Source organism: Aquarana catesbeiana, linkage group LG08 (genome assembly GCF_042186555.1).
Source record: "Aquarana catesbeiana isolate 2022-GZ linkage group LG08, ASM4218655v1, whole genome shotgun sequence".
NCBI lineage: Eukaryota > Metazoa > Chordata > Amphibia > Anura > Ranidae > Aquarana > Aquarana catesbeiana.
In genome coordinates this window covers 91,836,992-91,864,962 of record NC_133331.1, presented here as the reverse complement: position 1 = coordinate 91,864,962, position 27,971 = coordinate 91,836,992, and the positions used below count along the sequence as shown (strand labels likewise).

At 43.5% G+C, this 27,971-nt stretch overlaps 1 protein-coding gene across 1 annotated transcript in view; it reads right to left on the bottom strand.

Moving 5' to 3' along the window:
* Positions 1-5,024: 5,024 nt before the first annotated feature.
* ARL3 (ARF like GTPase 3) overlaps positions 5,025-27,971 on the bottom strand; it is an 87,206-nt gene continuing 64,259 nt past the window's right edge. The window contains exon 6 of the mRNA XM_073596144.1: positions 5,025-8,988. Coding sequence (XP_073452245.1) covers positions 8,941-8,988 — 48 coding nt within the window. The 3' untranslated portion in view covers positions 5,025-8,940. The remainder of the gene's footprint in view (positions 8,989-27,971) is intronic.

Sequence of the window (27,971 nt, the reverse complement as noted above, 5' to 3'; positions counted from 1 at the left end):
AAAGAGATGAAAGCTATTGGCCACTGCCCCGTTTATAGTCCCGACGTACATGTTTTACGTCACCGCGTTTAAAACGATCGGATTTTCCGACAACTTTGTGTGACCGTGTGTATGCAAGACAAGTTTGAGCCAACATCCGTCGGAAAAAATCCTAGGATTTTGTTGTCGGAATGTCCGAACAAAGTCCGACCGTGTGTACGGGGCTTTAGAGGTGCCTCTCTTCTCTTTTATACCCTGTAAAAATGCTTTGATATACAAGTGCTTTGGATTACAAGCATGTTACTTGAAGGAATTATGCTCGCAATCCAAGGTTTTACTGTAAATATGTGAAAAGTGTGGTGTGCATTTGTATTCAGACCCCCTGAGTCAATACTTTGTAGAACCACCTTTCACTTCAATTACAGCTGCAAGTCTTTTTTGGGGATGTCTCTACCAGTTTTGCACATCTAGAGAGTGACATTTTTGCCCTTTCTCCTTCTGCAAAATAGCTCAAGCTCTTTCAGATTGGATGGAGAACGTCTGTGAACAGCAATTGTCAGGTCTTGCCACAGATTCTCAATTGGATTTAGGTCTGGACTTTGGGCCATTCTAACACATGAATATACTTTGATCTAAACCATTACATTGTAGCTCTGGCTGTATGTTTAGGGTTGTTGTCCTGCTGGAAGGTGAACCTCCACCCCAGTCTAAAGTCTTTTGCAGACTCTAACATTGCCCTGTATTTGGCTCCATCCATCTTCCCATCAACTCTGACCAGCTTCCCTGTCCCTGCTGAAGAAAAGCATTCCCACAACATGATGCTGCCACCACGTTTCAAGGTGGAGATGGTGTGTTCAGGGTGATGTGCAGTGTTAGTTTCCATCATACATTTGTTTTGCTTTTAGGTCAAAAAGTTGAATCTTGGTCTCATCTGACCAGGAAACCTTCTTTCACATGTTTGCTGTGTCCCCATATGACTTTCTTTCAACAATGGCTTTCTTCTTGCCACTCTTCCATAAAGGCCAGATTTGTGGAGTGCCCGACTAATAGTTGTCCTGTGGACAGATTTTCCCACCTGAGCTGTGGATCTCTGCAGCTCCTCCAGAGTTACCATGGGCCTCTTGGCTGCTTCTCTGATGAATGCTCTTCCTTGCCCGGCCTGTCAGTTTAGATGGATGGCCTTGGCTGGAAGGTCTGCAGTTGTGCCATACTCTTTCCATTTTCGGATGATGGATTGAACAGTGCTTCATGAGATGTTCAAAGCTTGGGATATTTTTGTATAACTTAACCCTGCTTTAAACTTCTCCACAACTTTATCCCTGAATGGTCTGGTGTGTTCCTTGGCCTTCATGATGCTGTTTGTTCACTAAGGTTCTCTAACAAACCTCTGAGAGCTTCACAGAAAAGCTGTATTTATACTGAGATTAAATTACACACAGGTGGACTCTATTTACTAATTAGGTAACTTCTGAAGGCAATTGGTTCCACTAGATTTAGTTAGGGGTATCAGAGTAAATGGGGCTGAATACAAATGCACGTCACACTTTTCAGATATTTATTTGTATAAAAATTTGAAAACCTTTTATCATTTCTCTTCCACTTCACAATTATGTGCCACTTTGTGTTGATCTATCATATAAAATCCAAATAAAATAAATTTATGTTTTTGGTTGTACCATGACAAAATGTTGAAAATTTCAAGGGGTATGAATACTTTTTCAAAGCACTGTTACATGCCAAGATTAATGCCCCGTACACACGGTCGGACTTTGTTCGGACATTCCGACAACAAAATCCTAGGATTTTTTCCGACGGATGTTGGCTCAAACTTGTCTTGCATACACACGGTCACACAAAGTTGTCGGAAAATCCGATCGTTTTAAACGCGGTGACGTAAAACATGTACGTCGGGACTATAAACGGGGCAGTGGCCAATAGCTTTCATCTCTTTATTTATTCTGAGCATGCGTGGCACTTTGTCCGTCGGATTTGTGTACACACGATCGGAATTTCCGACAACGGCTTTTGTTGTCGGAAAATTTTATCTCCTGCTCTCCAACTTTGTGTGTCGGAAAATCCGATGGAAAATGTCCGATGGAGCCCACACACGTTCGGAATTTCCGACAACACGCTCCGATCGGACATTTTCCATCGGAAAATCCGACCCTGTGTATGGGGCATAAGAGTGAGGAATTTGTTGGTCACCGTGATTATAGATCTAAAAACAGTAGTTTCTCTGGCTAAGAAGATGGGAGAACTGGAGCTGCTGATGTACGAAGAGGATCTTGATTTTGTAGGAATTTCAGAGACTTTGTTTGACAGCTCTCATGATTGGCTGGCAACCATTCAGGGATATTACCTATATTGCAGAGATAGGGAGGGTAAAAAAAAAAAAGGCAGGGGGGAATGCCTGTATATCAAGAATGATGTGCAAGTGAAAGTGAGGGACGACATCACTAATGGAACATGGGAGAAGGTAGAATCCTTATTGGTGGAGCTTCAAAAGGAAGGAAACTAAGGGGAAAGTAATACTGGGCGTATGTTATAGGCCACCTAACCAGAGGGAGGAGGGGGAGGCTGACCTTCTATCACCGTTTTTGAATGGTGGCAAGAATGGTAAATGTCATTATAATGGAGGGTTTTAACCGCTTGCTGACCAGCCGTCGCAGTTATACTGCGGCAACATGGCCCAGCTGCGCGAATCGCCGTCATGTTACATTGCTTAGTTATTTGGCCACTAGGGGCGCGCGCCCCCTGCTCGCCCACGGAGCAGATGCGAGTGCCCGGTGGTCGCGATCACCGCTGGACTCCCGCAATCGCTCTGGTCACACCGAGAACCGGGATCTGTGTGTGTAATCACACAATTTCCGGTTCTCTGAGGGGAGAAAAAATAAACAGATCATCTGTTCATACAGAGTAAGAACAGCGATCTGTCATCTCCCCTACACAGTCCCCTCCCCCTTTCAGTTAGAACATACACTAGGGAACACAGTTAACCCCTTGATCGCCCCCCTAGTGTTAACCCCTTCCCTGCCAGTGACATTTTTACAGTAATCAATGCATTTTTATAGCGCTGTATAAATGCCAGTGGTCCCAAAAATGTGTCAAAATTGTCCAACGTGTCTGCCATAATGTCGCAGTCCCAATAAAAAGATCACCACCATTACTAGTAAAAAAAAATTAAAAAAAAATAAAAATGCCATAAAACTATTCCCTATTTTGTAGACGCGATAACTTTTGCGCAAACCAATCAATATACGCTTATTGCGTTTTTTAAAATTTTTTTTAACCAAAAATATGTAGAATACATATCGGCCTAAACTGAGGAAAAAAAATGTATATATTTTTGGGGGATATTTATTATAGCAAAAAGTAAAAAATATTGCATTTTTTTTCAAAATTGTCGCTCTTTTTTTTGTTTATAGCGCAAAAAATAAAAACCGCAGAGGTGATCAAATACCACCAAAAGAAAGCTCTATTTGCGCTTCCCATTTCTTAAATGTCTTGCAGGACTTGCAGTCTATTTCTAATTCTGTCCTCTGTTAGCCATGGGGGTGCTTCCTGTGACATGCTTCTGACTTTCCTCTGACTTCATTTGTTGTCTGCTTATTACAGGGCACCGACTCAAAGTTAGAGATAGCTAGGCAACTAGCATTTTCAACAGGTATTCAGATATGGTATTGTGCATAGGTTTCCTTTAAGCACTTTATTACAGGTATTTATTTAGCGCTGACAATTTATGTAACACTTTAAATATTGTATATTCACATCAGTCCCTGCCCTCCAGGAGTTTACAGTCTAAGGTCCCCATGTCACATGTCACATGCATACAAGCACACACATAGTAGAGTCAGTTAAGACAGAAGCCAATAAAAGTAGTAGTAAACGGCGTTAAAAAAAAAAGAAGTCTCAATGGCTGGGCCATGTTGATGTCACTGTTGAACATGTGCGGGGGGGAGTCATGGCATGGCACAGCTCTCCCAAAGAACAGTATGCCACCCATTGAGAGCGCAGTGTGCATGCGCCAGCGACGTCACGGGGGGTCCAGTTGGTAATATTTTCTTCTGGCAGAGGGCCAAATGTCATGTTTGCACTATAACACATCACAGACCCCTTTTATATCACAGTTCCCCTGTACATCAGGGTCATCATCTCCCCTTCACATCACTGTTCCCCCTTTTACATCACAGACATCTTTCACATCACATACCCCCCTTTAAAGCAGTCCAACACTGTCCCGAGTTCCCACTTACATTACAACTTCCCCTTTACGCACCACAGTGCCCCCCTTTAAACATCACAGCGTCCCCCTTTACATCACCGTGCCCCCTTTAGAAATCACATTGTCCCCCTTCACATTAGCATGCCCCTTTCCATTGTAGTGCCCCCCCCCCCCCCTAAACATCATCGTGCAGCATCCTCTGCATAGTCCTACCAAAGTAGAGGCACAAAGCTGTTATATGTTCGCTCTTGGTTCTCCAGCCCGGCCTCCTCTATCATCCTTACAGTGGGCGGGAAGCTCTGCATATCGGGACGGTGGGTGGGAGCTGCCCAACTTACTACAATAACAAGTGGGAGATTATCGGCTTGGTCATATGAAAAGACTCCCGCCCTCTGGCTTGATATGCAGCACCTCCCACTCCCACCCTTTGTGAGGATGACAGCAGAACCAAGAGAGAACACGGCCATGGTCCAGACAGGACTGTTGCTCGGTCCAGGTTCGGACAGCGGTCTGCCATTTTGTGAATCCTGTCCTAAACAGCGCAGGTTTGGGACATATTTACTGTACCTACAGGTAAGCCTGATTTTAGGCTTACCTGTTAGCACAAGATAAAAAGCAGACTTTACTACCCCTCTAACCTAGCATATCTTTGGAAACTTACATATGCACAAGAACATGCAAACTCCATGCAGGGTCCTGAAAGACAAAAATCTTCCCTGAATGAAGTCGTGTTATTTTTTGCAGTAGAGAAGAATTTAAAAAAAAACATAAAAAAAAAGCCATACATTAGTAGATATAGTAAAAGAAACTGTGAAGCACTGAGTACTTTGGAAATATTGAAGCTTTAATCCATGTAAATAATATACAGACGTGCAAATAGTAATTGACTTGGTTTAAACAATAATTGTATTTTTCTAAGCATGAAAAATTGAACCACACATATGAATAAATATTTATATAAATTGTCCTGACAATTGACAGTCTCAACTTGTATTTGGATTGTTATACAGCATACTCTAAAAACAGCAACCGAAAATACTGTGCAGCAATGTAGTGTACCGATTGTGTATAAAGCAAGATTTTACAACAGAACACCAACATTTTAGTACCGAGGCCAAACCGCTAAAATAAAGATGCAGAGCATCAAGACCGCTGGTATTTTAGTTTCGTTCATTTGTAGTCTGGTCCTTTACACACACAAATGTGCTACCGCTAGGGTCTTTATTTTATTTATTTTTTAGGGTAAAAAATGCTCATCTTCTCTTTAAAGAAGCAACTATACACTGCCCAGTAAAGACAGCGATTAGGTTTCAATAGATGGGTGAGAAGCCCTCTTACATGCTGCATGTGACTTGCAGCCTCCTATGCTGTAACCGATTCCCGTCTCTATGTAAGTTGACGAAAACCATTCACAGCTCATGGGGCTGCAGGAGGCACGTGCCAAGTTATAAAGGACAACTCATATTTGTGTCGATATGGAAAACTAGGTGTGATCCACAACAAAAATGACAAGTGCCGCTCAAGGCTCCACCAGGTCCTCTTGCATGACAAACCTCTAGGAGTGTCGACAAGAACAGAGCTCGTCCCAGCTCAAAACATCTAATAGGCAAAAGAAGTCCTAAAAGTCACACATCACAGCAAAACCCTGTAAAGTTTGACAGCCTCAGCCCAGGCTCCAACCAGGCTATGCCCCCCCAACACGTTTCACTCTGCCCCCAGAGCTTAATCATGGGAAACATGGATGGAGTGAATTGTGTTGGAGGACATGGCCTGGTTGGAGTCGGGCTGAGGCTGTCATACACCTTCTTACAGGGTTTTGCTGTGATGTGCGACATTTAGGACTTCCTTTCCCTTCTAGATGGAAGACCAAGTGTCAGACAGCATACAAAGGCTTCTGCGCTGGGATTTTTTTTTGTTACACTAAAATAAGAGGCCATAGTGGAAGTATATTTATCGTTGGTGTGTAAACTTGCACTCATCTTTTAAAGGAGAGCTCCAGTAAAAATCTGTTTTGTATCAAGTGAGGAAGGTTTAGAATCTGTCATGGTTGTACTGCTTAATGTGTGCCCAATGGCAAAACTTAACCTTACCATGGTCACTGGGACATTGATCAAGGGTAATCCGTCTATTGGGGATCCCAACAGCAATATAAATCTGGTAGAGGTAGTAACCCATACTACTGTATTCAGAAATAAAAGGCTGGCGTTACACTTTATGGTCTGCTAACAGGGCATGTTCTCACTCTCCTATGGGTGCAATTTTGTGGGTGTTTTAAGGATTAAGTACTAAACTAGTGCAACACTTTAAAGTACACCTGTTCTGAAAGAAACATGTGGACTACCACTGTGATCTTCTAAGAATACTAGCTACCTGGATTCCTCTGATGTAAATGCATGCAGCAAGTCAAAACGTGTACCAAATCAGTGATGATAAAATTGTACAAGTTGTTCAATCTGTCAGCTAACCAGGCACCTAGACTCTTTAGAAAGAGGTCACAATGGCAGCCTTCGTGTTACCTCTGCGGAGCCTCTCTTTAACCTGTGCAGCTGTGGGCATTAACACATTTGTAAAATGCACTACTCTTCTGCCACTTAAATACAAGTGTGCCCAAACCATAGGATGCAACATTTTTAGTGCACATTATCTTCACAGCTTCATTAAAAAAAAGCACAGAACTCTATATATACACATTTAATATGCAAAGAGAGTGCACAGTGGTCCTTAAAGCTCAATTCCAGCCATGCAAAGCAAGTGCAGTGGAAACACCATTATGTACATACCATGGGCATTGAGGAGAGGAGCATCACTGCTTTACTTAAAAGGTATGGAATGTTTGAAGAATGATCCCGACGCCCCAGGTTAAGCATGAATTCTGTCCACCAGCAGAATGTGGACAAGCATGAACAAATCGGAATTTACAATTGTGCAATTGCTGTGCTCTCCCTCGTAGATTTACCCAAACTATGCAGTGTGAGGTGATACCTAAGCAGGCAATTCAATTTATATCCAGAAAGGAAATCACACTACACAGGTACTAGTAAAATCTGAAGTAGATCGTATTAATAGATTGTAAAATGCGTCCTCAGCTTAATAGGACATTGAAGCCACAGAATCATGGATGACATAATTAGTGTGATTCTCAAAACCTTTGCTTTTACCCAGAACTTATAAAGACATGGCCAGTCAGGGGTTCATGAGAAGAGGATTACAAGACAGATTAAGCATAAGGTAGTGCACATTGGTGAATGTTTGGAATCTAGGGGAAACTGAAAGCCTAGCAATTGCTGTTTTTTGCAAACAGTATACAATTTGGCTAACTGAAATATGCTGCTGCTGCTGAAAGGGGCTAAACGCAACATGGGACAGCATTTGGGAATGTATGTATACCAGGTATACATCCCTATACACATAGGGGGCCTAAATGCAAGTACCTACCACTACAGTGTTCAGCCCTGTCGAGGTCCAGCTTATTTCAACTTGCCATAGACTGACAGGCTGCAGGCAGCAAGACTGGACACTGCACCTGTGCTTCCCGGGAGCACTAAAAGGCCAGAATTAGACCCACACAGGTTACATGCCTGGTAAATCAAAGAGCCTCAGAAGACTGGACCAATAAGAGATGTTACTTGCAGCAGCCAATTGGATGCCTTAGAGATGAAGATCACCTTTTGCAAAAATGTAATAAATGCATCTACAATTTTTTTTAAAACATACATGTAATAAATGTTGCATTGGATCCTACAAAGCACTGCAACTTTTATCAGTGGATCGAGAGTGTAATGCACAGGCTCCTGCGGACTCTTAACCTCAGCTATAAGTCAGAAGTACCGACCTTCAACTATGGGGCTGGAAGGAGTAAACAATGGACATCAAGTGCGATGTCACCGCACTGGTGCTCCATTGAGATCTACGAGTCCCACTGCTGCAGTGACAGATGGGACTTGTAGTCTCTGCATTCACACCTCTCTGTGAATAGACAATGCAGCTGTGCAGATTGAACCATGTATAGCCAAATTTAGACCCAAACAGAAGCCTGTGATTAAAGTAAATTGGGGGGGGGCATGGTGCAGGACTGTTACTAGGTTTCTGGTTTTACGCTAGATATGAGTGTAAAATAAAACACGGTCCTAAATATGAAATTAGCTTTTAAATCTGGTAGCAGTAAAAAGACTGTTGGCATTCAATTGCTTTATAGAAGTCTATTTAGTGTAAATGGACACTACTGTGAATATTATACCTTCGGTCATAAAGGGTAGCTGAAATGTGTTGGTCCCTTATAAATACCATTTCTATAGAATCTGCGGTGGATTTACACATAACTAGCAATATCATTTCCCCCAGTCCTTCCACACCTGCACTGTTTGTACAGCGAATAGAGGTCACCTGGGCATTAATACAGAGCAGCTTCTATTTAACAGTATTCCTACATAACCCATGGATGCCAAGAATTATACAAAAGGCATTCAACAAGTAACCTTTTCTGTACCTACAGTAGATCTTCGGTTACACAGGCGTCTAATATACAACACTACTTTGTTGAATAGTAAATACATGGCGAGTAGGCTACAAAAAACAGTGTAGACATGCTTTGTTTCAGATGAGCTACTGTAGGCCAACAGAGTGCATTTGTGTTGTGTCCTTTGGAAAGGGAGGCGTTTGCTGTGACCTCGGAGTGCTCTGCATGTGAAAATGTCGGCGGTAAAGCAGTCTTGTGCGTTTCCATGGCTCTTCTCAGTTCGTTATTTCTTCTTTGCATTAACATTTTTGCAGACCCAGTTCATTCCGTCCTAGAGAAAGAGAAGCAGGGAAATCAAATGCCATGTCACATCAGGCTGAAATGATGACGAAAATATACATCCTCCAATATTACTTTCAATTCCAACCAATTAAAAAGGAAACTACAGATCATTTGCAGATTGAGAGATATGTAGTCGGCTTCATGTTAATAATTAGCGTTAATGTTTACAAAAAACCCTTCTTTGTATTCGGTTTGCCCACTGGCAGAGGAAAAACATAACAGGAGGAGGGTGGTTTTTAGCGTGAATGGAGTGCCGCTACAAAAATGGAAAAGTGGGTGTGACTTGTGAAAAGCAGGTGCAGATCAGTATGTGTGATTTAGCCCGTGTGCATCATACTGACCATCATAAAAACAAAAAACTAACCCATTGTGATAACCAAAACGTATTCGTTTATATGCAACCGTACATAATACCTCAGTCTGCAGGGTGTTACATCACTACTTAAAGAGGTTGCAAATCCTTATATACAACCAGTGAAGTAACTGGCCTCAGGTGACATACAGAGATGAAACAAATCCTCCTACACAAGTTTTACCTGTTTATCTGTCTTTCCCCTACAGCCATTTAAATTCAGAATTTATACAGCTTGTCCGAGCTTTCAGAAAGCAGGGGGCGGGGAGCTGAAGTTACACTCTGCAGAGCTCACTGAGAGCTGATTGAAGAGAAGGGAAGGGACACCCCCCCTCCCTTCACACAGCATACAGGAACATAGCTGAGGCTGTCAATCACAGGTTGTGTGCTGGAGCTCCCCCCTCTGTCACCTTTTAATCTGCTGGTGTCAGGAAAACTTGCCAGAAGTGTCTCATACAGAGGAAGGAGGCAGAAGAGAGAAATGACACTTAGTGCACTGGATTGAGACAAGTACACACTATAGGAGGGATATGTTTTGTTCATATTTCACATCTGAGGTTCACAACCACTTTAATGAAAAGGACAGAGTACAACAGAAGACAGAACCAAGAATATATGTACGTAAACTGAACAGTCTGTACTGCCCCTCCCCAAGATGGTGCACTCATCCTATTATGTGTCTACCAGCTGGAGAAAGGATGAATGAGGGGGTGGGCATTCAGAAAGGGTTCAGGCACATAGAGACAGGCTTTTTACAGAGGACAGAAGGAGTTGGGCACATAGCGACAGGCTTTCTACAAAGGGCAGAAGAGACAGGCCCAAAGAGACCTGTTTCCTACAGGGGGCAAAAGGGGCATGCACAGGTTTCCTACAGAGGGGGCATGCTAACAGAGGCAGGTTTCTTACAGAGTGCAGAAGGGGCAGGCACAAAGAGAGGTTTCCTACAAAGGGCAAAAGTACGCACAAAGAGAGAGGCCTCCTACTGAGGGCAGAAGGAGTAGGCACAGGGACAGGCCTCCTACAGGGGGCAGAATGGGTGGGGACACAGAGCCAGGCCTCCTACAGAGGGCGGAAGGGGTAGGCACATACAGACAGGCCTCCTACAGAGGGTAGAAGGGGTGGGCACACAGATACAGGCTTTCTACAGAGGGGGTGGGCACACAGAGACAGGCCTCCTACAGAGGGCAGAAGCGGTAGGCACATAAAGACAGGCTTCCTACAGAGGGTGGAAGGGGTGGGCACACAAAGCCAGGCTTCCTACAGAGGGTGGAAGGGGTGGGCACACAGAGCCAGGCTTCCTACAGAGGGTGGAAGGGGTGGGCACACAGAGCCAGGCTTCCTACAGAGGGTGGAAGGGGTGGGCACACAGAGCCAGGCTTCCTACAGAGGGTGGAAGGGGTGGGCACACAGAGCCAGGCTTCCTACAGAGGGTGGAAGGGGTGGGCACACAGAGCCAGGCTTCCTACAGAGGGTGGAAGGGGTGGGCACACAGAGCCAGGCTTCCTACAGAGGGTGGAAGGGGTGGGCACACAGAGCCAGGCTTCCTACAGAGGGTGGAAGGGTGGGCACACAGATACAGGCTTCCTACAGAGGGTGGAAGGGGTGGGCACACAGAGCCAGGCTTCCTACAGAGGGTGGAAGGGGTGGGCACACAGAGCCAGGCTTCCTACAGAGGGTGGAAGGGGTGGGCACACAGAGCCAGGCTTCCTACAGAGGGTGGAAGGGGTGGGCACACAAATACAGGCTTCCTACAGAGGGAGGAAGGGGTGGGCACACAGAGCCAGGCTTCCTACAGAGGGTGGAAGGGGTGGGCACACAGAGCCAGGCTTCCTACAGAGGGTGGAAGGGGTGGGCACACAGAGCCAGGCTTCCTACAGAGGGTGGAAGGGGTGGGCACACAGAGCCAGACTTCCTACAGAGGGTGGAAGGGGTGGGCACACAGAGCCAGGCTTCCTACAGAGGGTGGAAGGGGTGGGCACACAGAGCCAGGCTTCCTACAGAGGGTGGAAGGGGTGGGCACACAAATACAGGCTTCCTACAGAGGGAGGAAGGGGTGGGCACACAGAGCCAGGCTTCCTACAGAGGGTGGAAGGGGTGGGCACACAGAGCCAGGCTTCCTACAGAGGGTGGAAGGGGTGGGCACACAGATACAGGCATCCTACAGAGGGTGGAAGGGGTGGGCACACAGAGCCAGACTTCCTACAGAGGGTGGAAGGGGTGGGCACACAGAGACAGACTTCCTACAGAGGGTGGAAGGGGTGGGCACACAGAGACAGACGTCCTACAGAGGGTGGAAGGGGTGGGCTGGGAGACCTTGGAGGCAGGGCCTGGCTCTCAGATGTCACACTATTTTGGCTGCTACAAGTTGTTCAGAAGGGAGGGAAGACAGAGGGGGGGCTTATTGTGTCACAAAATCCTTCAGTTAAAAACATTCCAATCTAGCATGAGATCCTAAACATCTTGTTTTTAACAGCCACAAATGTTTAAACACATTTTTTTGCATCATGATTCTATGCTCCCCATGCTATCCACAGAATTGGTTTTCCTGAATTTCTGAACTTTTAGTTAAAAGCAGTGCACACACAGTATATCACTATCGTGTGCACTGCTCTAATCACGCTACAACACTGAAGATTCATTGAGTCTGCCCACTCCAATGCGCATGCATGTACATTAGCATATTTATGCTGGTTATTGCCACAAGCGTCAACCGCTGAGGATGACCACAAAACGACCTTTTTCCTAGTCATGCTCAATTAGCCTATGTGCGGAGCGGTTATGAATGGTCTGACTATTTGTCATGCGTGCGCTGAATGTATTGAGATGTAGGAATGTATCCACAGTGGGAACACGCCATACATCCCACACACAAGTGGGACCATATTAGCCAGCATAGCCACCCTTTTATTTTGTGATATACTATCCGGCATTGTTATTCCCAAGGTCCGTATGACTACATATTAAAAAAGGTATAGAATAGTACATATCTATATATCAATATTTTTTTCACCATGCAATGTGCTGCGCTCTGCTAAAAACATAAAACTTGAATAATTATTTCTTACAAAACAGTACAACACCTGTTATCGTGCGTGTACACAATACATGCCAGAATATATACACCGTGTGAGTTCTATGAACCTTCCCCACTCAGATCATTACTCAGAACACAGGTGTACATGGTAGAGATAACATCCCTGGAACACTATAAAAGGACTCATAGGCATAGCTGAACCTGATACATGGTAGTGGCCAGCAGGCAGAACACAGGTGTACACAGCAGATACACATCTCTGAATTATTACACCAGGTGGAAGTCACCAGGACATCAATGTCTGCAACATTATAGGGCTAGTACTGGATTACAAGCACATTGCATAAAACGCACTCAGTAGCCAGTATAATTGGTTCAAAATATTTTTTTTTTAAATTATAATCTATATGGAGCAATAGTAGCTCAGCCATTATGGAGGTGGGTGGAAGTAGGAGGTGACAGATGGTGCCTTAGTAAAGATATTGCTGTGATAAGGATAATACTGATCGGCCACACAAAATGTATTGATCGGTTTTAATTCAGTTACCTGTTTCAGCCTGAAGGCTGTTCACACCAGAATGTAGCGCGGGACCATGTTTAAAACGTACTGCAGTTGTAGCCTATCCTTCAAAATGTTTTGATTCTAAAAACAAAATTTAAGGACAAACTGGTCACTCTTGAGACCACATGGAGGAAGAGGCCTCCCAAGAAGCAGTTAAATACTGATCTCATCTTTGAGACCAAGATATCTGCATTCCCCATTACCTAGCATTATAATCAATAAAATATCTATGTTGCACGCATTTTCTCAACTACCACCTCATTGCGGTGAGCGATGTGAGTGCAGAGAAAACTGCTCGAGTATCAGATGTGTCTCTGGAATGAAGTCATCCTGTGGCTGTGTAGCTTGATATCCATCTGACCGTATCAACAGCCATCATGCCAAACATGAGACAAGGCCCTTCATTAATTTTCTATGTGGGTTCACTGGCTCGTCCAGAACAGCTGAGACAGCTTAAAACAATAACGATGTGCTGACACCTTCCTCCTACTCAGTGCACTTATTCCATAAACAGCGCTGGCCTCTGGACACAATAAACATGCAACAGCCTTGGCTCATCTATCTATTGTATACACACAGAGCTATTAAACAATATGGCCTGTTCAAACCGCATGAAATCCACCGAGTGATGTGCATTAGGCTGAGAAAAACAGCTATTGGCAGGCAGGCAGCATACAGGGAGAGGGCAGCCGGCATGATAGAATAAGAACAGCTTTGGCATTTAAAGGGTCAGTCTAACCTACAAGTTATACTTCAGTTATTGGAAGTGTCTGGTGGGCTATATCCTCCCCAAGCTTCTTATACCTCCAGAAGGGAGCTTGTTCTCCCCTTGCTCTGCTCCCACACACATTGTAGTCTTACTCAAGCCTTTAGGCTTAATTCACTTTATGCATGTTAACGTCTGTTCATAACACACATTATACATGCGTTTTAAGGGGCTTCACATTTATTTCTGATGAATGTGATGCCCCCCAACCCATGTCAGCGCAGTAAACCAGACCCTTTACACGACAACACATAGATGTGAATGGATTCTTCCGATTTGAAAATTCTCCAAAGACTTCACCATGAGTTCTCAAAAGGTAGATGGCAACTCACCAGAGGTGTTTGACCACTTTTTAAGGTAGGTCAAAATGCGCTTGTTAGATAAACCAGTAAGGTCCTGGATAAGATATCTCTCCACTGGATGTCCAGCCTTGCCTCGTCTCTCCCGCTTGCCAGGCCCAGGAACATACCACACACGATCAATCTATGACCCGGAAGTGCAAGGCAGTCTTGCACTTCCGGGTCATTGGCTGATAGTGTGTGATGCGTTCCTCCACCATCGCTGTGTTCTGGGAGGAAGCTGGGCCTGGCAAGCGGGAGAGACGAGGCGAGGCCTGAGAGCCAGTGGAGAGATGTCTTATAAAGGGATCTTACTGGTTTACCTAACAAAGCGCATTTTGACCTACCTTAAAAAGTGGTCAAACTCCTCTGGTGAGTTGTCATCTACCTTTTAAGCACTTGTGGTGGTCTTTGGAGAATTTTCTAATCAGAAGAATCCATTTATTCCTGTGGTGTTGGGATTGTCACATTTGGACTCATAGTTTCATATATACCCATATATTTGGGATTTTTTCATGATTCATAATTATTGATTTCTATGTTGAATTCACCAATTTGATTTACAGCACCAACACCTTTACCTTTTTGTTTCTTCATGAGATAGATTATATATTATATTATATTATATATATATATATATATATATATATATATATATATATATATATATATATATATATATATATATATATATATATATATATATATATATATATACACATACATACATACACATATACACACACACATACATATATTAATTTATATATATATATAATCTATCTCATGAAGAAACAAAAAGGTATATATATATACATACATACATATATATATATTTATTTTTATTAAGTAATCTATGGGCAGCTACTTCACTAAATCACCACCCCAGGCGCCACTACCAGCCACATATTCATCTATAGATGTAAATACACATGCAGTGCGCTTCAGTAGCCCAAAATGGATCAGGTACTTTCTTCTTATACGTTGAATCTCGTTAAATGTCCATTGGGAATTAACGGGCAGACGCAACACAACGGGGTTAGTTTACTTTATAGGTATAACCTATATAGGTAGAAGTATAAGCTTTTCACTTAGCAAAATGTGAAACTTCACATTGCAAGGGAACTTTGCCTTAGCTTTTCAAATAAGGTGAAACTCTGCAGACTTCGATCATCCAATCACACCCTCGCACATGATTGGATAATCTTTGTAAATTGAATTTTCACCACATTCACTAAGCTAGTGGATTTTCCCTTGGAAAGTGAACACACTTTACTCCTTTAAATAATCAACTCTGTGTGTAACTGGGTTCTTACAGTAAACATTAGATCACTGTAGTTTGCATGCAGCAAATCTGATTGGTTTGAGTGTCCGTCTCCCTCCCTCCCCTGTTGCTGATGTTTAATGGATAAACAAGAGGCTGATAACTTAGGCTCCGCTCACATCTAGCAATTTGGGATCGAGGACGCAATCGCTGGGATTCTGCCTGCAATTCACAATCGCACTGAAATGCTTACAAAAGGCAGCACATGCATTCATTTTTAATGGCACCTAAGTGCGGTGAGGTTTTCCGTGAGACAAATTGCACTTTAATTGCAGTGAACAGCATCTTGCAAAGCTTGCTGCCCAAAAGAAGCTCCTGCTCCTTTTTGGGTGACAAGCTTTGCTCAATGCAGTTTTGCCACAATCTACTGTGTGACAATCGCAGCAAGACCACACCGCGTTTACGTGCTATTGAAAATGAATGCCACCCACACATGCATGCTGTGTTTTGCCAGCATTGCAGTACAATTTGGAATCAGAAGCAGAATCTTGGCAATTCTGGCCACAATCCCAAATCGCTAGATGCGGACGGGGCTTAAAGCTGACCATACACTGATTGAAATTTGTCTGGCCTAGCAGGGACTGGCCAATTTTCAATTAGTGTGTAGGCTGAACTCCCCTGCTTGACAAAAACTCAATTGTTTAATTGACTTCTGTCAAAGGGGCATGTTGGAAGATTTTGCATTGATCAGTGACTACAGCCAATCAGCCGCAGCCACTTCTCTGTCATAAATATGTGAAAACACTCAACAAAATATGAGAGATTTCTCCATCAGTAGCTGTCAGTTGCAGGAATGGGTACAAATACAGCAGGTAGCCTATTAATTCACAGTGATAAAATGAGGCACAGGCAAATTATCCTGGGGGGAACGCTTTGGGGTTCTGCAGAGAAAACTGCAGCAGAACATGCAATAAAGAATTGAACTGGTGCAATGGGCAACACAGACTATTCTTTCAGACATTTTCATAGATGAGGCTGAAAAGAGTGTGTGAAAGGCTGGACAGGCAAGCCTGAACTCTGCAGAATTTTAATCTGCAAGCCATGCCGGCATCCCACACAGTGATATGATCAGAGTGAAATATTTTGCTGAGACATCAGAGCAATATCCTGCTTACAGTGTAAAAATAGCCTCACCACTGAGGGATCAGGAATTGTAGGGAAAGGGGTACTCAAAAATACATTATATGCAGTCCCTATAAAATATATACTATAAAAATGTCCTGGCACCGATGTATTGAGACTTCAATAAACCCAACAGGCCAAGTACTGCTTTATACTTAACCAGTTCCCACCCATGCCAAGGCTGACATTTCTCTTCTACAGTTTTTTTTTTTGCTAGAAAATTAATTAGTGCCCTCAAATATTATATATTTTTTTAGCAGAGACCCTACAGAATAAAATGGTGGGTGTTGCAATTTTTTATGTCTCACAGAATTTTTGTAGCAGTTTTTTTAAATGTAATTTTGTTGCAAAAAATACACTTTATTTTTAAAGTGCACATAAACACTATATAATACCTATTTGTAAAATATGAAAGATTATGTTATGCAAAATGAATAGATACCCAACATACGCTTTAAAATTGTGTCTGCCTGTGAAACGGCGCCAAACTACAGTAATCTCCATTAGCGATGATTTTTAAAGTCTTTACAGGTTACCAGTTTAGAGTTACACAGGAGTTCTAGAGCTAAAAGTATTCCTCTCGCTCTGATGTTCGCGATACCACCTCATATGTGTGGCACCATCACCGTTTACTTATGTGTGCAGGACATACAAATGTGTTTACGCGTAAGCACGGGGGAGGGAGCGCTTTACATTTTTAAAAATTTTATTAATTATTTTATTTGAAACTTTTTTTTTTTTTTTTTTTAAATCAACGATTTTGCTTTAACAGGCATCATTCTGGTATACCCACTTCAACTCAAGGACATAATTTGATGTCCTACAAGCAGGAAGTGGTTAAAGTAGACTTGGGATCAGAGATACTATCATTTTTTCCACTGTTCTGCCCTCAATGGGACACAGTACATGTAGTGCTTTGTCCCATGTAGCTAGATGCTTTCTAAGTTTAGTTATGAGGTCTGACCTTACCACCCTGTGGCAAACTGGACAACAGCTAGGAAGGAGACAGACTAATCTTAATGCTCTTGGCTCTGATCACTTCCCCAAAACAAGAGGAAATCAGGGGGAGAGGGGCATATGTCAGCCTTCTGATGCTCTGCATTCCTCTGATCTCAGGAAAGTGCTCAGAGCTGAGACAAGTTGTTATGATTAGTCCGTTTCCCTCCTAGCTGCTGTTGAATTTGCCATGGGCAGAAGGTGGTAGGTTGGATCTCACAACTAGATTTAAGCTGACCATACACGGATCGAAATGTGGCCATTTCAGCAGGGACTGGCCGCATTTCCATGCATATATTTCTGAGACTGAATTAGACTGATCTCAGTAATTAGTGGCGTAGTCCATACTGTGAGTGATGCTGCACTAGAAGTCCACAAGCATATACTGGCTGTTTCCTAGACCTTTTCCTGCATTCATCTGTAGTATGTGATATCACAGAAGGAACTGAGCAGAAGACAGCTATGGTCTTCCATTTACCCTACCAGGGCCAAGTATAGCACCTTTCTGTGCTATAAAGCAAGACGCTATCCATCACAGAAGAGAAAGAAAAGAGTCCAGTCAGTAGCAATGGCACAACTGGAAACATAAACAAAGCTCCTTGCTAATACGAATGCTGGCCATTCATGGATCAAAATTGAATTTCGATCCATGTATGGCTGCTGTATGGTTGATCTGATCTATCAAATGACTTCTCACAAACAGGACTGCAGGAAAGTTTCAGTTCGATCAGCAATGCAACCAATAGGCTGCGGCACCGATCAATGTACTCTGACAACAGGGAGGCAGGAGAGAGTGTCCCCGCTGTCAGAATACAAAGACACATTGGTATGGATTCCTGCATCCACATGTGTGGATAGGGGAATTGGGTCAGTTTAGGGAGGGGCAGCTTAAGGAGGAACCCAGCATGGTTGGAAAGTGCTCATACAATTGGCTTTCTATGCTCCATTTTTCCTGACCCCTTTTTCCAATCTAGCGGAATGGAGAGGAATTTGTCAAAGATAGAGCAGTGATTTTTTTTCTCTTTAAAGACTGGGTGGAGAATTAGTATTTTCGTACAGAAAAGTCTAAACAGTGACATAATAAAATAAAATAAAGAAATAAAAATAATTTATATCTCTATCTATCTATATTTCTCTCTATCTCAAAGGCGTGGCAGGCAAGGAGATAATAAAAACATAAAACACAGAAGGGAATAAGTGGGTAGAGGAAAAAAAATCGATTGGGCAGTGTAAGCTTTAGGCCTCATTCACACGAGGCGGACTCAGTTTCCACGGAGCCCGCCTCGGTTCGCCGGCTCAGCGGGAGATCTCTCCGTTGATCTCCGATGAGCCGGCGGATGACAGGTCCCTCTCTGCTCACTGAGCGGGGAGGGGCTTGTCAGGCGCCGCTGCTACCTATGGAGGGATCAGATGAAAACGGACAGCATGTCCGTTTTCATCAGATCTCACCCGATCTGATAGCAACGGATCTGGACGTAGGGCCATCCGTCTGCTTTTTGCGGATCGGACCGGGTCGGATGTCAGCGGACAGGTCTCCTGTCAAAACTGACAGTTGGACCTGAATGGTCCGATCGTGTGAAAGGGGCCTTAAGCATTTATGAAGGAGAGACAGCTGCGCAAGAAGCCATGTGAATTAGCAAAAGCAAGAGGGCGGCAATATACTTAGCTAGGCAGATAAAAAAAAAAGCAGTGAAAAACAGAGTATAAAAAGCACAGCAAATATACACTTGGTACCCTATGAAAGCAACATTAAGGTGTAAAATCACTGAGAGGAGTAAGAAATGGGACCCCCAAGAGTCACATCCAGCTATACAGGCATAGGTGGAAAATTGAGCATTTTTTGTGACTCATACATTTAATCTTACTTAATTTTTTTTTATTTTGTGCCATCTTCCTATATGTTGTCTAAGGCTGGCTGAGAGGTCAGACAGGGTATCTCTCCTGTTTGACAACACAGCCAGTAAGGATACTGCTGATTTGCCAAGCGCCACTTTTCTCTGTCTGCAAGAGATGAGCATCTCGTGAGGAATTGAGGGGCAGAGGCTTGTCAGCTAAAATGTTTCAGGCAGAAGCTTGGAGACAGACAAAGGTACCATTTGTCAAAGCAGCTATCTCCTTGCTAACTGCGTTGTCAGATGGCTGTGGAGGGAAAAGGGGTGCCCTCTCTGACCTTACAGCTTGCATTAGACAGGACACAGGGATATGAGACAAAGTACTAAATGTATTTTATCCCCCTGGATAACAGAACAAAATTATTAAAAATTCTCTAAAATATGAGCCACTTGAAAAAGGTGCAGTTTTCCACCTACAGTAAGACTACAGTGTATAGGTGATGACTCTGCTTTGTGACGACCTCAGGCGGCACCCCGGTTGAGAAAGGCTGGTCTTAAAGTGGTTGTAAACCCTCTCCTATACCCAGTGAAGTGAATAGCCTCAGATGATACACAGATTAAAAAAATCATCCTACATACGCTTTACTTGTTTATCTGCAGTCTTCTCTGTCTACATCCATTCAAAAGTGCAGAATTGTGACAAAGTCCTTCTTTGTCCGTGAGGAGCACAGAAGAGGGGGCAGAGAGTTGCAGTTAGAACTCTTGTAAATTGTAAAAGTGCTGATTGGAGGAAAGGGACATACCCCCCTTCACACGCGGCACAGAAACGAAGGAAGGATAGAGAGCGGTGTTCTGAATAGAAAAGCTGTTTGCAGTTTGCAATTTATCAGTATAACAGGAACGAAGCACCAGAGAGAAACAACACATAAACCTAGTACACAAGCCAAATGTCAGGTGGCATCGGCAGGTTCAACAGAAACTGGCTGACATTTAGACTGTGTGTACTGCAGCCAGTCGGACAGAAGCCGGCTTCTGTCAACGGGACATGACCGAAAAAGGTCCATCGATTGGCTCCCGATCAGCGCTCTCAGCCAATGGGGGTGGGTGGGTGTTGATCACTGTACTAACATTGCATGGGTAGTACAGATGCTCCTCCAAAGCTGTCAGTTTTTTTAGTTCAGCCCTGCTGGGTTGAACGAAGAAAAAAAAAAAACTAATAGTGTGTACTAGGTTTTTGAGCTTTGGAGATACAGTGGGGAAATTAATTATTTGATCCCCTGATTTTTTAAGTTTGCCCACCTACAACGAAATTAAGGGTCTATAATTTTTTATCATAGGTGTATTTTAAATGATAGAGACAGAAGATCAACAAAAAATCCAGAAAAAACACAATACAAAAGTTATAAATTGAATTGCAGTTCAGTGAATAACATAAGTATTTGACGCCCAAGCAAAACATGACTTAGTACTTGGTGAAGAAACCCTTGTTGGCAAGCACAGAGGTAAAACATTTCTTGTAGTTGGTTCCAGGTTTGCACGCATCTGAGGAAGTATTTTGGTCCACTCTTCTTTAAAGATTTTCTCTAAATTCTTAAGGTTTCTTGTCTGTCGCTTGGCAACTTGTAGTTTTAGCTCCCTCCATACATTTTCTATAGGATTAAGGTCTGGAGACTGGCTAGGCCATTCCATCACCCTAATGTGCTTCTTCTTGGGCCACTCCTTTGATGTTTTGGCAGTATGTTTTGGGTCATTGTCATGCTGGAAGACCCATCCGCAAGATATCTTCAGTGTTCTGGCTGAGGGAAGAAGGTTCTCATCCAAGATTTTACAATACATGGCCCTGTTCATTGACCCCTCAGTGTGGCAAAGTCGGCCTGTACCTTTAGCTAAACTGTTTCTACCTCCATGCTTGACTGAAGGGATGGTGTTCTTGGGGTCATAGTCAGCATTTTTCTTCCTCCGAACACGGCAAGTCAAGTTAATGACAAATTTTGTTCTCATCTGACTACAGCACTTTCTTCCAATCCCTTCCTAAATCGTTTAGGTGTTCATTGGCAAACTTCAGGCGGGCCTGTACATGTGCCTTCTTGAGGAGGGGGACCTTGTGGGCGCTGCAGGATTTCTATCCATGGCGGCGTATTGTGTTACTAATGGTTTGTTTGGTGACTGTGGTCCCAACTGCCTTGAGTTCATTCACAAGCTCCTCCCATGTAGTTCTGGGCTGATCCTTCACTTTCGTCATGATCATTCTTACTCCATGAGGCGAAATCCTGCATGGAGCTCCAGACCGAGGGCGATTGATAGTTATTTTGGATTTCTTCCATTTGCGAATAATCACTAAAACAGTTGTTTCCTTCTCACCAAGCTTCTAGCTGATGGTCTTGTAGCCCATTCCAGCCTTATGCAGGTCTACAATCTTGTCCAGACATCCTTTGACAGCTCCTTTGTCTTGTCCATGATCGTGAGGTTTGAATGAAAGAAAAGAGATTTTGTGGACAGGTGTCTCTTATACACATAATGAGTTGTTAGGAGCACTTCTTAAATTGACAGGACTAATCTGTATACCACATGAGCACATACTGTAGCTAGTCTGTGGTAGCTGGAATTTTTGTTGGCTTGATAGGGGATCAAATACTTATTAAAAACAAATTAATAAACTAACATAAACACAAAGATACTGAAAAGTAACTACAAAAACTTTAAAATTAATCTAACCTGGCCAAAAATTCTTGTGGTTAACAATGCCGTTGAAGTGAAAATTATGTGCTTGTTTTTGAAAAGATCCCTTTGGGGTCCTATGGATCCGGTCTGACACAAAGCCTCAAGATCAAGGTTAAGCTCCAACTCGATGCTTTAAAGGCCTATTTACATTTAAGCCTTAAAGTGATATTAAAAAGGTATATATAATTTTTTTTAATACCAAACATGTTATACTTACCCGCTCCTCTTCTCTGATTGTCCCCATAGCAAGCTGCTTTCTATTGGGGCACTCCTTTGTCCCGCTCTGTGTGTCCATAAGATACATAGAACATTGCCCCAGCTCCCTCCTCACTGGCTCTGATCGACAGCAGCAGGAGAAAATGGATCCCTCTGCTGTCTCTCAGTCAATGGGGAGGCAGAGACCAGGGAGATCAGCCACTCACTGGATCGTAATCGAGCTTGGTCAAGCATTTGGGGGTGAGGGGTTTGGGGTGATCAGCAGGGGGAGCATGAAGGTAAAAATCCTTCAGACTTTAGAACCACTTTAAAGTGGTTATAAACTTGAATCTTTGATGTATACCTATAGGTAAACCTATAATGAGGCTTACCTATAGGTACTGTAAATATCTCCTAAACGTGCACCATTTAGGAGACATTTACTATATATATGCAGCTAATGAGATCAGCGCAGGCGCTCTGAAGGAACAGCTACCCAGGGCTGTTCCTTCAGAATCCTATGCCGTAAATGGTGATGCCACCGTGCATGTGCGGGAGTGACGTCATTGCGGCTCCGGCCAGTCACGCAGCGGGAGTCCGCGGACCCAGAAGGAAGACTGGTGAAGATGGAAGCAGCCTCCAGCGATGACAGCACATTGCTGGAATACTTTGTTTTCAGGCAAGTTTCACATAATGTGCTAGTATGTGATGCATACTAGCACATTATGGCTCTAGTGCAGTGTTTCTCAACTCCAGTCCTCAAGGCGCCCCAGCAGGTCATGTTTTCAGGATTTCCATTATTTTGCACAGGTGATTTGATCAGTTTCACTGCCTTAGTAATTACCACAGCCATTTCATCTGAGGGAAATCCTGAAAACATGACCTGTTGGGGCGCCTTGAGGACTGGAGTTGAGAAACACTGCTCTAGTGGTTTACAACCGTTTTAAGTTTTAGTGTGTTAGGTCAACCAAAGCACCACAACAGATGACAAAAGTGCATGAGCCTTTTCACTGGGGTGCCATTCTCAATTAATGGTGATGCAACAAAATCGTACACAGAGCAGGTGCATTGCCATACATTGTGATCACGTGCATTGCCACAGCGCACAAGGATGAATGGGCCCTGACTGTAAAATACCAGAGCCTTTATTTTTCCTAGTGAGTTTCTGCCAATGCACAGACAAATGACAAGGCAGCAGGATTTATTTCTAACGTGGAGAGAAGTCAAAGCACTGTGTAAAAGATCATGCCTAGGATCTAAGAAAATGGGCACAGGGGCATACGGAGAAATTTAAAGACTAACAGATTTGCTATACACACACCACAAGATCCCTGTACTTCAGCAGTGTTTTCCCACTGGCATTTTTTAACCAGATCAGGTTCACTTTAAGATATACTTTCCCATCTTTGTCTGGCCTTTTTAAACAGCCTGCAAATGAATTCAGGACAAATTTCATTTTGGAACTTTTGCTTTGTCCTGCTTTGTATTTTTAATGGCTGGAATTCACTATTCTTAATGTAAAAAGCGTTGCCTATTAGCAAGAAAGAGGAACACAAAGAAAATGAGGCTGCCACCACGGCAGAATAAGCTCACACTTAAAACTTCATGGAGCAAAGACTGCAAAGAGACGAGCAAGCCAAGTGACGGGCAGAAATGGGCCCTCTCCAGAGTGCTCTCTGCAGCCATCTAGTGGGGAATAAAGCTGATGTTACTAAGCTCCAAAAGCAAACCATAGCAACCAGCCAGGGCGAGAGACAGAGCGAGATGGGGGAAGATTCATGTGGGAGGAATTGGGATTGATGGTGTTAATTTTCTGCGGCTGTCTCCTACTATTCGGGTATGATAGGGAGGAAACTGAGGCCTGGCAAAGACAGGATTCCCTTAGATAACCTGATAGGAATACTAGAGCAGGACAGGAAAGGAAAGGGAGGGGAGGGGGCAGCTCCACTGGCAATGAAGGAAGGATGGATTTACAGAGGTCAGATGGAAGAGGCAGCTGTGAAAGTGTGGAAAGCAGAATTCTGAACAAGTAGATATTAAAGCAAGAATCTCATCTGCAGCTATGGTGTAGATACAGAGAGTGCACAGAGCTGGCTCTTTGTAGTTCCCCATTATAATTATACAGGATTTATATAGCGCCAACACTTTGCACAGCGCTTTACAACATTATAGGCCTGCAATGTATTTTACTTGACACGCAGCGCATGCAACTCCTCCCAAAAGGTCAGCAGAGCCAGATTCTTAAAAAGAAATTAGTATAGGTTTTTTTCAGTAAATGCATGTTTTCAGTTATTATTGCGGTATTCATGTTAATGCTCAACTCCAGTAAATTAGACAACCCCCACCATGCAATGCAAGGATTCAATGTTTATTTGGTCTAGGGATGCAGTGATAAGGTGTGATACATTACCTAACTGGCAGGCTCCCTCCATCCATGCAGCCAGTCCAGCGCTGCTGCATTCTAAAGTAGCTTTTTGCCCGGATGCTAATTTGCCTCCACACATACTTGCCTCCTCTTCAGGTTAATTGTCCTGAATTGTATGTGATGACTCTGAAGAACTGCCTATAGCCTGGTGCCCAGGGTGGAAGAGAGCCGCAATGGAGTGAGGACTAGGGTTATTAGTACACCTTATCCCTGCACCCCTCGATTAAATGAGCACTTAAACTTAAACGAGCAGCTGCAAGGATAGAGTGTATCCAATTCCAGTTTGGCTTTAACCACTATAGCTCCAGAAGTTTTTACCCCCTTCCTGACCAGGCCATTTTTTGCAATACTGCACTGCGTTACTTTAACTGACAATTGCGCGGTCGTGCAACACTCTACCCAAATAAAATTGATGTCCGTTTTTTGTCACAAATAGAGCTTTCTTTTGGGGGTATTTGATCACCTCTTTGGTTTTTATTTTTTGCGCTATAAACAAAAAAGACCCACAATTTTGAAAAAAAAATTTTTCACTTTCTGCTATAAAACATATCCAATAAAAAAAAAAAAAAAAATCGAATTTCTTCATAAATGTAGGCCAATATGTATTCTGCTACATGTTTTTGGTAAAACAAAATTCCCAATAAGTCTATATTAATTGGTTTGCCCAAAAGTTATAGCATCTATAAACTATGTGATAGATTTAGGGACTTTATTTATTTGTGTTATATTTTTTACTAATAAATGGTGGAGATCAGTGATTTTTAGCAGGACTGCAACATTACCGCGGACAAATCTGACACTAAGTGACACTTTTTGGGGACCAGTTACACCAATACAGTGATCAGTGCTAAAAAAAAATATGCATTGTCACTGTATAAATGACACTGGCAGTGAAGGGATTAACATCATGGGCAATCAAAGGGTAAAATGTGTGCCTAGGGGGTGCTAACTGTGGGGGAGGTGCTTTGACTAAAGAAAAACAGAGTAGTAGATGGTCCCAAAGCCTCCTGTGATCCATGACATGAGTAACACAGGAGGGTAACAGGCAGCACAGCTACGTTATTCTCACCTAAGCGGGAAAAACAGGGCCAGCCTTAAAAAAAAAAAAAAAAAATCTGGAAAAAAAAGGGGGGCAAGTAATAAAGCAATATTATAAATAAATACATTGAAAAAAAAAAATAGAATAAAAAAAAAGTTCTGAGATCTTAGGATGTTTATATCTACAAAGACAGTGAGGGCCTTCCGTCAAGCAGCCTTTACCATAAACTCACAGCTGGAAATGGCATTTTACATGCCACTAGTTTTCACCCTAGAAGTCTGGTCAATTCAATCCCTTTTGGCCAGTATACCTTCGCATTAGACGAAATTGCTCAAACGACATCACATTTAAAGAAGAAGCCGCTAAATTAAAGTGATTGTAAAGGATTTTTTTTCAAAAATAACAAACATGTCATACCTCCACTGTGCAGCTCGTTTTGCACAGTGGCCCCGAACATCCTTTTCTGGGGTCCCCTGGCGGCTCTCGCGGCTCCTCCCCACATCAGATAACCCCGCAGGAGAAGCGCTCTTCCGAGGGGGTTACCTTGTGGGCGTGCTCCGTAGTCCAGCATTTGCGTCCACAGACACTAATGACGGACTCGGCCAAGCCCCCCCGGTGCCCACGTCATTGGATTTGATTGACAGCAGCGGGAGCCAATGGCTGCACTGCTATCAATTTAGCCAATCAGGACACAAGACACTGGCTAGAGCTGGTGTGCTCATCCCCGGCGCGAAGAAGAGGGTTGAGGTAAGTAAAAACTGGGGCACTGGGGGGGGGGGGGCTGCTGCACTGCAAGAGGTTTTTCACCTCAATGCATACAATGCATTGAGGTGAAAAACCATGAAGGTTTACAACCCCTTTAAGAGTGAGACTCCAAGCCCGCGGGTACTCTAATAAGTGCCTTAAGCGAGCTTTCAAAAAAGCTACCAAAACCAGGCAAGAACTATTATAAAAAATCAAAACCCGCAAATCCGATACTATTAAGAATCATCATCCGTTTTTCTAACCAGCAGGAACGTTTTAAACAAATCATTAATACTGGCACATTCTAACACTTGACCCTATAGCTGGAGCCTGTGTACCCGAATGTCCAGCTTCTACATTCCGAAGAGCTAGATCTCTGAGAGACAAATTGGTCTCGAGTGAGTTTAGAGGATGTGGTAGAGACCCATGCAAAAGGTTTGGTACCTTTTAGGCCCCTTTCACACATGCGGACAGTATGTCCGTATTTCATCCATCCGTTTTCGGATGAAATACGGACATACATGCATCCCTATGGGATAGCGGGTGTCAGCGGATGTACATCCGCTAACACCCGATGTTGTCCGGCTCCGCTCTCGTCCAATTCTGCGGACGGAAGAAAATTATATTTTTCTATCCGTCTGCAGAGCGGATCGGATGAACACGGACAGACGGTCCGTGTTCCTCCGATCCCCCATAGGGGAGAGCGGAGATCTGACAGTGTGCGGGTCCCGCCCTGTCATCTGCCTGCTCAGCTGGGAAAAACGGAGCGATCCCCGCTGAACAGTGGATAAACACGGGGCGGATCAACACGGATCCGTCCCGTGTGAAAGGGGCCTAAGTTGTTGGGGATGTGGGGATTGCCAATACATGAACACCTCCATGCACCCAGATCTTCTAAATAGAATCAAATTTACTCTCAGACACTATGCCAATTGTCACACTCAAGGTGTCATGTATCTGCTTCAGTGTGACCGTTCCTGTTTTTACGTGGGAAAGACCAAAATGGAATTTTGGCAGAGAGCATACCGCCACATCGGCAGTATACTATCATGCAACCCAGATCTGCCATTGGGACAGCATGTCACCCATTTCCATGGCGTTTCGTTCCCATGGATCAAATTCCTAATATTAGATCGAGTACACCCACCAGGCCTCAGAGGCGGTGACTACAACAAGACACTGTTGCAGTGGGAGCAGCGTTGGATCTGTAGACTCAATGCCACCACGTTCCCTGGCCTAAACAAGATGATTTCCTATAAGCCTTTTCTTGAGAGATATGTCTCGAGGGGGGGGATGGGGGGGTGGTGAATATTCAATTGTGCAGTTAGCCCCCATCAACGCATCTAACTGTTAGTCTCTACATTATTATTATATAGGATTTATATAGCGTCAACAGTTTACGCAGTGCTTTACAATAGGGAAGACAGTACAATTACAATACAGGGGGGGGATCAGAGCCCTCCTCGTTAGAGCTTACAATCTAGGAGGGAAAATAGTGCATTTGCTAGATGGAGGCAGGATA